Raw genomic sequence first — 16,990 nt, 5'->3', positions numbered from 1 at the left:
ATGCAATCTTACCTTAAACAAACAACGGCAAACATATTCATATACTGTGTGTTTCAATGAGCCAATAAGCGACTTGATTCTGTCCTCAGTATTGCTTGAAACCTAAAAAGAAAGTTTGGATTTGAAAAATCCATGTGGAAATAAAAATCTTTTCCATGTACCCTGCAAATTTCAGTAGCCTAACACAAATAATCCAGATTGTATGTGACACTTACTAGTTCTAAACACATATTATTGAATTCAGCTGCAGTTTTCAATGAGTAGATGACATAATGAGAAGTTCATGCCGAGGCATTAAGAAATGAATATTTCGGCCTTGAATATCTTGACTACAAACATTATACAACTTGAGAAAAATGAAGAATTGGATAGAGGGGCAGGAAAAAAAGAAGAAAACAAAGGTGACACCAGAAGTTGAGCTTTAAATGGGTAACATAACAGGCAGGAAGAAAAGAAACTATGAAAGAGTGTGAAAGTAAGAACAAGAAGTTGGAAGCCCATGTTGTGGAAAAGAAGTAATACGCAATGAATTTCAAGGAGGGCAAGTTTGCAGAGTCAGAACCATGTTCTGGTAATGACTGAAAAAAAGTTGTAAGCACAGATGCTGGAATAAAGGAGAATCCAAAAGTGACATGACTGAAGGCTGCTAGACTTGTTAGAATGGAAACAAATAGAAATAAGACAAATTTTAGAGATGCTGAATAAAGAGAAAATGCATCGATACTCAGTGTTGGTTTTCGGATCTAAAGAGTGAGGTCATTTGGAACATAGAATCATAGAATCACTAGGTTGGAAAGGACCCACTGGATCATCGAGTCCAACCATTCCTAAAAACCCCTAAACCATGCCTCTCAGAAGATAAGCACCTTTATTTTCAGATAGCACAGCAATTTTCTGAGGTATATTTGATGTATGATTCCACATGCATGTATTCTGAATATCTAAAGCGCAACTGTTCAGAGTGACTACTGATACATTTCATCATCTGTTACTATTATTTTCTAAAAATGTCCAGAGAAAATAAGAAATTCAAAGGATCAAAGCAAATTGATTCTTCTGCAGCATTAACAGCTTCAGGGAAAAAGAGGAAATACCTGCTCACTTAGCAGAGCCCTTTGGAAAAGCCGCAGGAAAGCTGCCAAACTAAAACGGTACATATTGTTTATTTTGGACAAGTCAGAGATAATAAAGTACATCTTGCTAGCACTCTCTGCCAAAGGGAGATAGGCATCCCTCTCCTGTGGATAAAAAGAAAAACATACACATAAAAACCAGTACCTTGCTGCCATCTAATGGTTATTGCATAAACATCTAATCATCCCACTGAAAAAACATTCAGCTAACTGCCTCTGCTTTGGAAAACAGAATCCTTTCTACGACTTCAAAGTGAGGGACATGCACTCAAGACTTCAGCACTGTCTTTAGATTTCAAAATTGGAAGAAAGCATTTTTAGCAAAAAAATATTTCTATTTTTAATAACATTTTGAAAAAAAATTAATCCCTAGGCCACTGAGGCCTCCTCCCACCACAGAACATATGCCAAAACTCAACAGAAAATCTTAAACTAAACAAATAAGAACACAGAGGAAGACTCTGCAATGTGTTATATAAACAGCACGACAGACAAATAGCATCGCCAATGACTACAGAATCATAGAATGGTTTGGTTTGGAAGCGACCTCAAAGATGATCCAGTTCCAACCCCCCTGCCATAGGCAGGGACACCTCCCACTAGATCAGGCTGCGCAAGGCGCCATCCAACCTGGCCTTGAACCACTCCAGGGATGGGGCAGCCACAACTTCCCTGGGCAACCTGTGCCAGTGCCTCACCACTCTCATAGTGAAAAATTCTTCCTTATGTATAGTCTAAATCTTCCCCCTTCCAATTTAAAGCCCTTCCCCCTTGTCCTATCTCTCCATGCCCTTATCAAAGTCCCTCCCCAGCTTTCCTGGAGCCCCCTCAGGCACTGAAAGCTGCTCTAAGGTCTCCTCAGAGCCTTCTCTTCTCCAGGCTGAACAACGCCAACTCTCAGCCTGTCCACATATGGGAGGTGCTCCAGCCTTCAGATCACCTCGAGGTCTCCTCTTGACCTGTTCCAACAGTTCTATATCCTTCTTATGATGAGGATTCCAGAATTGAACACAATACTCCAGGTGAGTTTTCATGCGAGCGGAGTAAGTTATTGCAATAGCAAGGGATGTATTAAGGTAAAAACATTCACATGAGCCACGCTGTTTGCAATAACAGATGGCAAAAATAAAGAAAAATCCCATCACCTGCCAATAAGTCACTGGGGAAAATTCCTTTAATTCAAACTGTTAGACTTTAAATTGTTTAACTTAATTACTGAAAATACTTTCAGTACTTGCATATCGCAAGTATCTTTCATTCCAAAAAGTAATTTAGTATTGTAACCCCGTGGATGTGTATATCCTATATTTATAGACGCTAACTATTTTTAGCAGGAAAAAACCCAACAGTAATAACACATTAAAATATTATTCTACCTTATCAAGGAAACTCTGAAGTCTGTGAGATTCAGCAAGTGATTCTTGGATGACAGCACTACTTGCTTTAGTCTGATTCAAAGATTCAATCAGATCCTTATTTTCTAGTATATTGCCTTGTGATGTTGCAAGTGTCTGTAAAAAAAAGAAAATTAATCAATATAACATTAAAAAAAAAGCCTTTAAAGTAACCATTTTGGAAGCTGTCCTTCTTTATGACCTGTACATATTTCTGAATCATTAAATGTACATTAAATTGTACTAGAAAGCAAGTGGTTCCTCCAAAAACTGAGATGTTGTTTTAAAGAACCATTGAGGATAAAACCCAAGAACAAACTCCAGAAACCCAGATTTTCAGATTCTGAAACTTAAACCGTCAGCAAGCTTTTGAGAAAGATTTCTATGATCAGAGTCTTACACACTAATATCTCCACAGTAAATACAAATTAAGGTTTTTTCCTTCTAAAATTGGCTATTTGTAGTAGCTACCTGTACCCACTAATTCAGAAATTAACATTCCAATATCCCCTACGGAATTCTCCTTTCCAGCTGAGATGAAGATTCATGATTATAACAATTTCAGAGATCCTTGAGATTATCCCACATTTCAGCATATCTGGAGGCAGAGATTAACCAGGTAGAATACTAGAAGGTACTTAGTTCCTTAGTTGAAGAGAGTTTAGGACAAGATCATCTGCTGTCTCAAGGAGGCCGGTTTTGCTATGAGGAATCATAGTATGAACTATGAGACAACCACAGCATGTGGTTATCTTAACCCTAACTCCAAATCTTTCAGAAGAAAACCAGTACAATACTTCAGATGGAATGCTAATGTTGCTTTAGGATTAACTTGAATTTAGCAACATCACCTCCAGCACTTGCTTCTTTGTTGACGAAGTCCATGTAGCACTCACCAGTTTCCCCTGAGCGTTAGGTTTCTTTCTTCAGGGTCAAAGAGTGCTCACAAGAATGACAAAGTTGAAACCAACCTCAGTGTTAATACTTGGCCACTTGTTGCAGACGCCTTCAGCATTAATTACTTGAAATTTTGCACTTGACTCCTCAGCTGAGACAAATGTGAAAAATTTTGGAGTCCCAAGATGACACAAAAAGCCTGTTCTAAAAAGTGGACATTTTTCTGTTGCATCTCTGAACTCTCAGCTTTCAGTAGCCCCGTGAGAGTCTGGAAACAACTCAGAGATTAGTATCTGAGTCTTAATGGGAACAGTATATGTGGAAATTCAAATCTGATAGATAATTAAGTGCAAAACTCTAAAAGTGAGCTATTAATCGCCACTTTAATAAAGTTCTATTTATTACTTTTTGAGGAATCTGTAAAAACTATTAGGCTCATGCTCAGCTCCATTGTTTTGGATACTGGAAAGGTCTATGACTTGCCTACAAGCTAAGGGTTTTCAGGCAGCAGGTCAATCTCCTAATGTCATGTCCTTATGTCATCTATGACATTAGAAGGAAGGAAGATTTGAGGATCCATTCCTATGGGCATGAAGTATAGTTTCAGTGAAATCCATGACAAAATGCAAACAAAAAAAAGAAAACAGTCCTCTTCCCAGGTAGGTACCTTTTCTTACGGGGTATAAAACTGTTTCTGAGCATAATTAGACTGGACATTAGGAATTTAGATTGGACATTACGAAGAATTTCTTCACCACAAGAGCGGTGAGACACTGGAACAGGTTGCCCAGGGAGGTTGTGGATGCTCCATCCCTGTAGGTGTTGAAGGCCAGGTTGGATGGGGCCTTAGGCAGCCTGATCTACTGGGAGGTGTCCCTGCCTATGGCAGGGGGGTTGGAACTGGATGATTTTTAAGGTCCCTTCCAACCACTAACTATACTATGATACCATGACACTATGATAATATGATAATTACTTTCATTAATATTAAAGACAAACTGAAAATTTAGAATATTAGTTTTAAATACTAAAAAGGAAAATGTTAACTATAAAGAACATTAGAGTTAATTCTTCATAAGACAATTGTGGAGGTTTAAATTTTTCAATGCCTCTCAACAAATCTTTACATTTTCTACCAGGATTGTTTCTTTCAGGTGTTTTTCCTTTTGCAACATAAAATCATTTCTCAATTTGAGGAATTATCATTTGACATGATTCATAATTTTTAAAACATGGCTCATAATTTGAAATAGAATCATTTTGAACACAGTTTTCTCTTTTTTAATGCATTAAAATTAATGACATTTCAAATCAGTCTAAACCAGTCTATATCTAACCCCACAATTCACACACTTAGCTCTGACATGGCTTAATGTTTTGAAATACTACACTGTCATGGCAGATGCATGCATTTTATCTACTTTACTCTCCCAACACCCCCCAGGGAAAATAATACTGTTATTTTCTCACATGAAAAATTCTGAGGGTTCATTATTCCAACACTCGCCATCTTCCTTCAAACACATGACAATGTGAACACTACCTCATTGATCAAGCAGATTTAAAAGAGGTAAATTTATTTTACCTCTAAAAGAGATTCCTCAAGCTTAGCTAACTGTATCTTCTTCTCCTCTTCTTGTTGTAACAGTTTTGTCTTCTGCTCTTCCAAATCAGGCTTTTCATGCTGAATTGTTAAAGCCAAAAGCTAGAAAGAAAGAAGATTATTCAACAGGATAAAACCCACTCTAATATTTCATAATATATACATACATTAATTATCTAGCATAATCATAGAATGGTTTAGGTTGGAAGGGACCTTAAAGATCATCCAACCCCACTAGATCAGGCTGCTCAAGGCCCCATCCAACCTGGCACTCAACACCTCCAGGGATGGGGCAGCCACAGCTTTCCTGGACAACCTGTTCCAGTGCCTCACCACCCTCATCGTGAGGAAGTTCCTCCTTATGTCTAGTCTAAATCTGCCCCTCTCCAGCTTATACCCATTGCCCCTAGTCCCATCACTACAAGCCTTTGTCCCTGCCCAGCTTCTATGTAGCCCCGTCAGATATTGGAAGATTGCTATCAGGTCTCCTTGGAGACTTCTCCTGGCTGAACAACCCCAACTCTCTCAGCTGTCCTCGTATATAATATATATTCATTAATCATACAGCTGTACTGTCTATATTTTTGAAAGCAGACTTCTGAGGGTTTACTCAGTTGCATCCAACAGCTTTAAATCTATGTAGACATCCAGAATATCCTGCAGTGGCAAACATAACCCAGGAACTACTGTGAACCTCGCTATCGTGCGTGATAGCAGATAAAAACCCGGTGACATACTCAAGGACATCTCACGTTAATAAGGACATCCTTTTGTGCTGAGACCTAAACCTTTGCACCTCACTCTGAATCGTATCTGTGTTTAAATGATTGTCAGGCTTTGTCACTGCATATATTGTGATCAGATATAAAAAGAAGTAGGCGATAGAAAGCAGAAATTGGAAAGAATCGCAGCGTATTTCTTTCCAGCAAGTCTATCAAAAGTCAAACCCCTCTCCTGCCAAAAAAGAGAGAAAACAAAAAGAAAGCTTTTTTCTATGTTTCCACTTTTCTTATTTCGACTTAAAGAGGGGGACAATTCAGTTGGTTACATACTGTGTTTAGACTAGACATAAGGAAGAATTTCTTCACCATGAAAGTGGTGAGGCACTGAAACAGTTTGCCCAGGGAAGTTGTGGCTGCCCCATCCCTGGAGGTGTTGAAGGCCAGGTTGGATGGGGCCTTGGGCAGCCTGATCTGCTGAGAGGTGTCACTGCCCATGACAGGGGGGTTGGAACTGTATGCCCTTTAAGGTCCTCTCCAACCAAAACTATTCTTTGATTCTATGATTCTGTGATTTTACGATGTAGATTCCCTCCCTCCAGTGGAGTGAAGAAATTCATATGGTTATTATGCTTCAGGTTTTTAATTATATCTTATTTATCAAGATCTTATTTACAGCCCATTCTACACCTCTTGTTGGTTTGGAAGAACATGCTTCATACCAAATATGAAGGCGTTTTTCTTCCCTTAATTTATCACTTTCTTTTTTGTCTCTTCCATTTGTACTTTACATTTTACTTCCTAAACAATATAGAAAAAAAATTAAAATCTACCAGCAATTTGGAGGAAGTGAAATACATATTATTTTGGTTTCATTACATTTTTCCTGTGCAATAAGTATCTTGATGCTAGCATTAGTCTCTAATTAGGACACTGGAGAACAATAACAGAAATATTTCCATGGTACCATAAATGCACTTTAAACAGAAATCAGAAGCTGAGCAATTATTCTGTTGCTGCTGAAGTCAACGAGACAGTTTCCATTTTCTCTACTGGACTCATAATTTGGTTCCCAAGTGTATAAAACCAAGATTTTAAAATAGAAATTTAGTTACAGCATCAATTTTATCATTTATATTTCTATACTAGAAAACATCTCCGTGACTATTAATGCAAACTGTACCATAGGGCTTCTTCCAGAAGGTGGGTGTAGCTATGAAGGTCCGCTATGAATATATTGCTTTTATTGTAAATGCTTACCTGTCCTCTTAAACCACTCCCTGTTGTGGTAAAGTTTACTTCTGTAACAATAGAAGAGGCATCAGGTGGAATGAAGGGATTCGGGTTCCTTGTCGATAGAAAAAGACAGAACTCTTCATTATAATCTATCGTTTTTTCACCTATTTGTACAGCATAACGGGGTCCTGTAAATAATAAAGAGATGTTATGCTCGCTCTGGTTGGAACGTTCTAGAATGGTCTGAAAATAATGGTATGTGTGTAACACTTTAAGACCAATATATTTTATAAATTGTTCAGAATGAAAAATCAACTTAAAAATGAAGGAATATAACCTATCCTGCTTTGTTAGACAGGAAAATGCAATAACATAGCACTAGTATAAGAATATTTAGTACATGTGGGTAGTTTAATTATCTTTACCCAGTACAAATCACAGAAAAGGAAAAAAGGGCACTTGAAGTAAAAGTAATACTAATGAAACTGAAATTTTCAAACGATGAATGAGAGACAAAACTCCACAGAAGATGCACTAGAGAACATTCCTTTTGTGTAAGAATCCTGTCAAGGCCAGTTTGGATGGGGCTTTGGGCAGCTTGATCTAGTAGGAGGTGTCCCCACCCACGTCAGGGAGGTTGGAACTTCCAACATCCAATCCAGACTATTCTATGATTCTATAACACTCTATCAAAACACACTATGATTAATTACATATTGGCCAACTAAGATGGTTCAACATTCCCTGAATGTGATCCAAACCCACTAGATTTCATCTCTGCATGTGTTACATTTACTTCTAGAAGGTTGATGTTGCTGTAAAATTATAATTCTATTAAAATATTACTTTTTATGAATGCTGTTATAAAGAAATTCTAAGAAACTAAAGATGCCGGACTATCTAGTCATTAGTTTGAAATAAAAATATTCCATTAAGAAATCTCCCATAAATTTAGCATATTAAAAACACATTTAATTTAATCACGGTACAAAAGAAATAATTAATTCCTTGAATTTCTGCCATCATGGTTTCAATCTCTGTTTATACTCCTAATATTCTAATACTTCTCAATATGCTCATCACAGAAGGAACCATGTGTACGGCTTCTCACCACACTCCTTCTACCACAGGTTTCCATTTGAGCATGGAAAAAAAGAAGGGACTCAAAGAATGACTGTACTATAATAAGATTCTGCCTCCTGATGTGAAAAAAGAAGGAAGAACACAATTATAAGATCATAGAATCATATCATCATAGAATCATAGAAGAGTTAGGGTTGGAAAGGATGAAAAGATGAAAAGTTTCAAAGTGTAAATATCCTTTCCAGTTAAATTTCTGAGTTGGCATAGTTAGGTGCTTCTCTCCCTTTAGCACTAAGAGCAGATCAGAAATATTATAAGTATAAATCTCTTGCTAAAACACTGATAGAGATGAAAATCACATACCAGTTTTGCTTATGTGGCAAGGATCAGAATAAATTTTAGGTCTACACTGTAAAAACGTCAAACAGAAAATGGAAGCTGTACGAAGACAAATTTATTGCGGCATATATATTCGATTGTTCTTAACATTCCATTCCAAGTAATGAAAGGATGTACAGCCACCACAAGCAAAATAATGCAGACAGGCCCCCGTCTCCACATTTTAATAGAGACAAGGAGTACGTGTTTCCTTGTGAAGTGACTTAGAAGACTCAAATAGCGACTTCTTCAGAAACAGCTCCCTAGTCTGGACCTGCACAGACGTGGCATTAACATTGATCACTAACAAGCAAAAGAGGATGCCTGAGAGTTAAGAGAAGGCTCCAGGGAGACTTTAGAGCAGCTTCCAGTACCCGAAGGGGCCTCCAAGAAAGCTGGGGAGGAACATTTTACAAGGGCATGAATTGAAAGGTTGAGGGGGAAATGCTTTAAATTGGAAGGGGGAAGATTTAGACTAGACATAAGGAAGAATTTCTTCACTATGAGAGTGGTGAAGCACTGGAACAGGTTGCCCAGGGAAGTCGTGGCTGCCCCATCCCTGGAGGCGTTCAAAGCCAGGTTGGATGGGGCCTTGGGCAGCCTGGTCTGGTGGGAGGTGTCCCTGCCCAGGGGGTTGGAACTGGATGATCTTTAAGGTCCTTTCCAACCCAAACCATTCTATGATTTTATGACTCTATGTTCCTATGATCCTATGAACTGATTTCTTGAGTAAAATCATTTAAGACACCTGTAATACTGCATCTCCATTTTCCAAAGTTCAGCAGAAGTTAGTGCAAAAAAATAGTTCTGAAGATGTTCTGCCTGGCCTCCTACAGATCCACTTTGGTGGTGCTCTCAGCTTTTACCAAGAACAAGCAAGCAAGCACATCTGCATTGGAAGAAATGATTTAAACTAAAATTTTATTTTCTCTAAACAGATTTCCAATATAGCAGATAGATGTATCTAAGAGCTCTACAGCATTACATTTATTTTTACCAAGTATTTACATTTAAAGAATTACTGCTACCTGACCCAATACTAGATCTCAATATCAGATGAAATGACAGCAAAAAGGAGTCTTGAGCCCAAAGCTCATCCTGAAAATTACACGCACAAGCTGTGGGACATGATGAGGAATTAACGCTTTAGGCAGAAATATAATTACTAAGGATAAAGCAAGTTACTTCAACTACAATAATTTAGAGAATATTTAAATTATACATCAGTGTATTTCTTAATCCAGTCGGTACTTTTGATAGAATTTCAAAATATGCAACATAATTCAACATAATTCATGCTATGATATTTATATCATTACTATTTATCTTTGCTAAACTTTTAACACAATTTTCTTACCAGCCTTTTTAAAGTAACTAAGTCCAAAGCAGTTATATAGAGAGTTATATCAAGCACATTATCTCTCCAAAGCAGAGATATCGTAAAATGTAAATGTTCTTTATTTTCCTTTCATTGAATCAGTTAGGGAGACTCCTTTCACCAACTTCCAGCATTTTGCTGATGTGTGTGAACCCCCGGTTCCCCGTTCACATCACAGACAGACCTGGGTGACACCTTTAGTTTCAGACAAAGGAAAGAGAAACAGCAACACCAACATTCTAGAACTGATTTCTAATTGCACAATCAGTTGCTTAATTTCCAGTCTATTTAAGGATCAGGTTCCTAAGTAAAACTATGTGTTTGAAATTATCACTGGAAATTAGCTTAAAATTTAAATTTTGGACAGTTAATAAAAACATTTTATTTGAATTCCAGTCAAAAAATCAAAGAATCAGAAAATAGTTTGGGTTGGAACTATCGATCAATCCAACCTACAAAACCTTTGAGCAACCATTTATAAAGATCTTGGTCTTTTACCTTGAGCAATAAGATCTTTTCTTAGCAATGGGTAAAGTACAGGCTCCACTCCGTCCATTTCCTGTATAATAAGCGTTTTCCCAAATCTCACTGCCAGCTCAAGAGCTGTTAGGAAGTTGGTGTCCTGGAGTAAATAAAAATAAATTCATTTGATTCATGTTATTTTTTTTTTAAATAGTGAGACTTCAGAATTAATAGGAAGGTATTATTCAAGGAGTCTTAATCTAAAAATCAGTAGTATAGCTGGAAACTACCACAAGCACTATATGAGATTTCAGATTTAGCCACAAGCATTTAAATTAAAGAAGTTTGACCTATTCAGCTACAACCTTCTTAAAATCCCTAGCTCTTCAAGTGCTGCACCAGAAGAGAGCAGGTCCACCATAGGTCTTCTGCCACATTTGTCAGGAGCACCTGGAAGTCTGGGCTTGTTAATGTATCTCAAATGCTTTTACATGTCTCAAAACTGAATCAAGACCTAAAGACAGGATTCACATTGATATTAAGACACCTAAATGCAGGCTTTTGCATGTAGGTGTCTAAGTATGCACATGGTGTTTAAGATTTGATTACAGTTGACGGAGTTCCTTGATAATGAGGAAAACAAAGCCTAAAAGGTAATCAAGCCAATCATGGGAACCATTTGTTTACCCAAAGATATACAGAATCATAGAATAGTCTGTGTTGGAAGGGACCTTAAAGATGATCCAGCCCCAACCCACCTGCCATGGGCAGGGACACCTCCCACTAGAACAGGCCGCCCAGGGCCCCATCCAACCTGGCCTTGAATGCTTCCAGGGAGGGGGCAGCCACAACTTCCTGGGCAACCTGTGCCAGCACCTCACCACCATCATTGTGAAGAATTTCTTCCTTATGACTAATCTAAATCTTCCCCTCTCCAATTTATAGTCATTCCCAGTGGTCCTATGACTACAAGCCTATATAAACAATCCCTCCCCAGCTTTCTTGGAGTCCCCCTCAGCATCTGGAAGGTCACTATAAAATCTCTTCAGAGTCTTCTCTTCTCCAGGCTGAACAAGCCCAACTCTCTCAGCCTGTCCTCGTAGGGAAGGTGCTCCAGCCCTCTGATCATCTTCATGGCCCTCCTCTGGACCTATTCCAACAGCTCCATCTCCTTGTTATGTTAAGGATTCCAGAACTGGACACAATAACTCAGATGAGGTGTCAGAAGAGAGGAACAGAGGGACAGAATCCCCTCCCTCAACCTGCTGGCCACGCTTCTTTTGATGCAGCCCAGGACACAGTTGGTCTTTAGGGCTGTGAGCTCACATTGTTGGCTCACGTCGAGATTCTCATCAATGAGCACTCCCAGGTCCTTATTCACAGGACTGCTCTCAGTCATATTATCCTCCATTCTGTATTGAAACATATCTAGTACCATCAGAGGGTATGTAGAAGGCCTGCAAAGAGCTGGCAGGGATCTGTGGAAGACCTGCATTTTGTTCAATCGATATCTTGAGGCCATGTGGGGTTGGATAAGGGACTTTAAAATGGCACTAGATGCCAACTTATGTGTGTGTAACTGAGCCAAGTCTCCCCAATCCCCCACCACGTAAACAGTGCCACACAGACAATTAGGCTTAGGTACTTTGACATCAAATCCAACCTACTCATTCCAGTGTAGATAATACAACACAAAAATCATAGAGAAGAAGCGTATACCTACTCCTGAAATCCAGTGAACTGCAACTAAGAACACAAAAGGCCTCTCTGTTTATAAATCTTTTACTATCTCCTGATATTCTTGAGAGGGCAGCACAAAGAGGCAAACTTGTAGAACCAATACCAGGTGTTGATCCTCTTATTTTAAACATTCTGATCTCCTTGATTAAACAAATTTTCAATACCACATAAGAATCATTGTGACCTAGAACTCTTGTGAGAAATTATAGGCTTCTTGAAATACAATCCCATTTTTAGTGTCTGCTATCAAAAACTGCTCTCCAAACCCTGGAAAAGAGCGAGCTCAAGTAGAACATAATTGTAAGAACAAGAGTAAATACTGTACCTGTTGGTTAATAACCTCCAACCGTGATTCCTTCAAATGTGTCTTCAACCATTCAGTAGCCCGGAAAGAAGGGTCTATCAAAAATGGGCAAACTTTACTCTAGGGGAAGAAAAAAATTATATATATACTTACTGAAACATATTTTGTTTAAGATTAAAATCGGAGTCCATTTTTTTCTCTCAAACTATTGGTTTCATAATTTTAAAATTGTTTTCATAAATAAACTATTTAAAGAAACAGTAACAGCCTAATAAAAAATGACCACAAAAAACAGTAGAAGGAATTTTATGCCTTTTATTTTAAAACCAAAATTCTCAGGTGTTTGTCCTGCTAATGTTAGGCAGCTCTTCACTTTCTCTTAAAAACAGGAGTCTATTCAATGAGAATTATCCACAGCTTTTGTTATTCACAACTGCTTTGGAACTTAGAAGAGGTATTATTTTTCCTTTCTCTTCCTGCAGCGGACAAAGTTACAGCCCTTCTGGTTTTGGACTTTAATGCATTTTAGAAAGAATAATGAATAGAAGTACTTTGCATGAATCAAGATACAAATAGCACTTTACTTATCATCACAAACAAACCCAGGTCTCAAATTTAAAAACACATCAATTTAGAATATTTTGGTGATACGACCCAGTAACACATATACTGACGAGACAACAGGTTTTCATTTTAATAAAACCTTTTTTAATGCATGCTTTCCACACCAGTACTATGCAAAGCTTTACTATTATATTATATAAAGCTATGTTATGCTAAGCATTTTGCTTTCTAAAGGTCAAGACTTTAACCACTGATATACTAATTACGTAAGTGCTCAGAACTTACACAATGGTCACACTTGCATCCGGGTGCATCTATTTTCTTTAAGTCTTTTTTCCCTTTTGCTACCCAATACCCAGTGTTATGTAAGTATTTATTCCTCTGCATATTTTCTGTGATGCTAATAAAACAACACAAATTAAATCCTTCAAAATTTCAGGAGATGCCATGTCATTGAAATTTGTTGAAATTGAAATACTTCCAAAATAAGGAAAAGAAAATAAATTTACCTGCAAGATGACAAGAGCATTTTCTATTGAAAGGTCATCTGAAGGTAAACCTTCACTTTTCCAAACTAACTCCTCACTTTCGGTACACAGGAACCGCCGTAAATCAAACTCTGATAAACGAAAGAGTGTAAGTTCATGCTCGTATTTACAGTCTGTATAATTTTTAAGCATTTATCACTCTATATACAGTGAAGACTATCTAACACAGTGTAAGTGTGTATTTCCTTCAAATTTATCATTTTATTGCTTGAACATAATACTATTAACTAAGTGATGTTATAAAATACCAATGGTATTATTAACACACATAAAAATGATGAATATAAAAAAGCAGAAGCATTCAGAATGCACTGACAAATTTACAACAGTTAAGGTGAATACATTCATTCACACAAACTCTTCTTTTTAAGCAAGGACTATGGAGCTAAATCTTCAGAATTTTTAAGTATTTATTATCTTAATAATTGGTCGAATAATCCTAAAAAGTAGTCTGTCTGTATACACAACTATTTACTGAGTAAGAAAATGTTGTTGCTTTTCATTTGAGAACACCAAGACAATGGAGACTGCTCATTAGAACTCACGCGCACACACACAAAAATTACTTTCAAGGCCTGCTGATTTGGTCCATTCTTCCAAGCTGTTTTTCCTCTGATCCTCAGGAGCAGCAGAAAGATAGGTAATAAATGCAGCTGCTAACTGAGCTCTTTTAGGTAGCGTAGCCAGTTCTTCTGTTATCTCTGACACCTTCAAAAGAAAAGTACAGAACATACAGGTGTACTGCAAATAAAACCTAGGTAAATATTCCTCATCAGTTACTAGTTGGAATTAAATTTTCTGCCATTGAGAATACAGTTGAAACAGTCTCCTTGCATTTCAGGCATCTTTACCTGGATAAACCATAGAAACACACATATGAAAACAAGTTGAAAGCTCTTTTTAGCTCTGGGCTAGAGCATAGACAGATGTTTCTGAGAATTCAGCTACTAAAAACCTACAAATCTGATGTACAGTTCACCTTTTGACTTATAAGCAAATGGGTAAACAGCATTATAGTAAGGAAAATAAGAAATATGTGACCTTACTCGCAGTGACAGTCTGCTAGTGAGTCTCGCTTACTACATACATACAGATACTAAATACTATATGTACCTACTACACTTAAAAATACAATTCACTGCAGGCTTATATAATAAAATACATTTATTGTATATCTTCAAACAATTTCCCTGCTGCATATAGGCAGCCTGATCTATCAGGAGGTGTCCCTGCCCATGGCAGGAGCGTTGGAACTGGATGATCTTTAAGGTCCCTTCCAACCCAAACCATTCTATGATACTATACCACCTCTGCTTTGAAATGTTTCGCTATCAATATAAGACTACCTTAACTGGTTTGAAAGTACTGTCACTTTTTTACTGTAATGAAACTGACACTAAAAAGAGGCTGATACACAAACAAAAAAAAAGCAACGTTTTATTTCTCCTCACTTTAAAGGGAGATGAACACTGGTTTTTCATCATTCTCAGTATAGAATCATAGAATCATAGAATCACTTGGTTAGAAAAGATCTCTTAGATCATCAAGTCCAGCCATTCCTATCAAGGAATATGAGGAATATTTCGTATCTCAACATGAGATGAATTCCTGACTAATATATCTGCCAGTTTGGTCAACAGCATAACACTAACAATCTGGACTTTCTACACATACGGGTAATGTACCAAAGTGAAAAACCAGGAGGAATGGCTTATCTAAGCGTTTAAACTCCAGGGTTCAAATACACCCAATCCTGACTACAGCAGATGTAATAGCTGTAAAGCCTCTTTCAGAGGAAAACTTTTCCATTTCCTTCCATTATGCTGGTCAGCCTACAAGAAGGATTCATCTAATCCTAACTTTGGTTCTTCAAAATGCAGGCATTTAGTCTAATTCTTTAGGCTTTTTTAAGTCAATGCAAAGACAGGACCATGTCTCTCAGCAGGGATGGTTTTTCCATTTTAAGATACTCAAGAAAGCTTGGTGTTGCTTTCTAGAGTCAATAGTTATTTTCAGTTTATACATATCTTGACATTTTCTTTTCTGTTTCAGACTGAAGAAGGGCCTGTGTATTCAAAGGCTTGCCAGTTTCTCTCACATATGAGGTCCAACACAAAAAAAAACCAAGACTGTGCCTGTGGCTCTTTTTATTTAACAAATCAAGAAAATCAACCACAATCACTTTCAAAACAGTTCCCTTCTCAGTTGACACACAGCTGTATACAATGCTGTCAATATTCAAAGCAACTCTGCAGATCATTTTCTGAAAGGCTGCTGAAGATCTCCATTGTTTTTGTCTTCACATTTTCTACTATCAAAAAATCAGTTCCTTTGAGCATTGACATGATTTTTGGGAAGAGATCGCCAGGTCTGGCAAATAGGTGGGATGTAGACATAAGGAAGAATAGACATAAGGAAGAATTTCTTCACCATGAGAGTGGTGAGGCACTGGCACAGGTTGCCCAGGGAAGTCGTGGCTGCCCTATCCCTGCAGGTGTTCAAGGCCAGGTTGGTCGGGGCCTTGGGCAGCCTGATCTAGTGGGAGGTGTCCCTGCCCACTGCAGGAAGGTTGGAACTGGACGATCTTTAAGGTCCCTTCCAACCCAAACTATTTTATGATTCTATGATTCTACATTCAAGCAAAGCAATGTTGTTATTAGCTAAAAACTGCTTCACAGCCCAGGAGTTGTGGGCTGGCGCGTTGTCTTGATGTTAACTCGCTGTTCGCTCTTGCACACTGACATCTTCTGACCAAAGCTAAGAAAATGTCAGTATTTTTATACTCGTATTGAGTGAAGCGATCCAATAGAGCCTTGTCTCACTGTGAGAGGTTAGAACATGTTCTACAACCATCTCTTTGTCTCTCGCCTCCTGGTCGTGGTTCCTGAGCTCTTGGACCTCTATCATTTGAACAACTCAGATCTGCTCACTTTCCCTACTTTAGAAGCAGAGAAGTTTCAAACACTTAAGTGAAAACTCCAAAACCAACCCAGCATTTTGAGTCAGTCTAAATTTGCATTCCTAACGTCAATGCTATAAAGGAGACCATGACTGTTTAACGCTTTCCCAATTTGATTGTATCTCATCTTGGAGGTTTCAACTGCTGACATGTTCAGCTATCATAATAATTACGTTATAATAGTGATTGGAAAACATCAAAGAACATCATATATTCTATATTAGATACTGGTGGGGTTTTCACACATTCTATAGGTATCTGATATACATAAGGCAACATGTACAGTGACTTTCAGAAGAAAAAAAAAGCTTTTCTTTCTAATCAAATAAATAAAATAAATATACACTTGGCAGAAATACAGAATGGCAATAACTCCCATTCTCCAAACAATGCAAAAATTGTATTTTCAAATTATCAGCTAATTATGAAAATTTTCACTTACCTGTGTGCTCCATCTTTTGTGTTCCCTATCGAGCTGATTTATCAGTACTTCTGCGGCTTTCAGTGTTTTCTGAGCTTTACTTAGTTCTGCTTCAAGTTTTGCTGCTTCTGTTGTTCTACTCTGGAATCTGTAAAACAACTCGTGTTTGTA

General features: G+C 37.7%; 1 protein-coding gene across 1 annotated transcript in view; it reads right to left on the bottom strand.

Annotated features, from left to right (window-relative positions):
• The window catches only part of DYNC2H1 (dynein cytoplasmic 2 heavy chain 1), a 170,036-nt gene that overhangs the window by 78,651 nt on the left and 74,395 nt on the right, over positions 1-16,990 (bottom strand). The window contains exons 61-70 of the mRNA XM_054088995.1: positions 16,841-16,967; positions 14,006-14,147; positions 13,401-13,510; positions 12,349-12,447; positions 10,320-10,443; positions 7,007-7,170; positions 5,010-5,129; positions 2,510-2,644; positions 1,095-1,238; positions 13-102 (exon numbers count right to left, since the gene is read on the bottom strand). Of these exons, the coding sequence (XP_053944970.1) occupies positions 13-102; positions 1,095-1,238; positions 2,510-2,644; positions 5,010-5,129; positions 7,007-7,170; positions 10,320-10,443; positions 12,349-12,447; positions 13,401-13,510; positions 14,006-14,147; positions 16,841-16,967 (1,255 nt within the window). The remainder of the gene's footprint in view (positions 1-12; positions 103-1,094; positions 1,239-2,509; positions 2,645-5,009; positions 5,130-7,006; positions 7,171-10,319; positions 10,444-12,348; positions 12,448-13,400; positions 13,511-14,005; positions 14,148-16,840; positions 16,968-16,990) is intronic.

The sequence above is a fragment of the Cuculus canorus genome, chromosome 1 (assembly GCF_017976375.1).
Source record: "Cuculus canorus isolate bCucCan1 chromosome 1, bCucCan1.pri, whole genome shotgun sequence".
Taxonomy (NCBI): Eukaryota; Metazoa; Chordata; class Aves; order Cuculiformes; family Cuculidae; genus Cuculus; species Cuculus canorus.
This window is presented reverse-complemented; position numbering and strand designations above follow the sequence as displayed.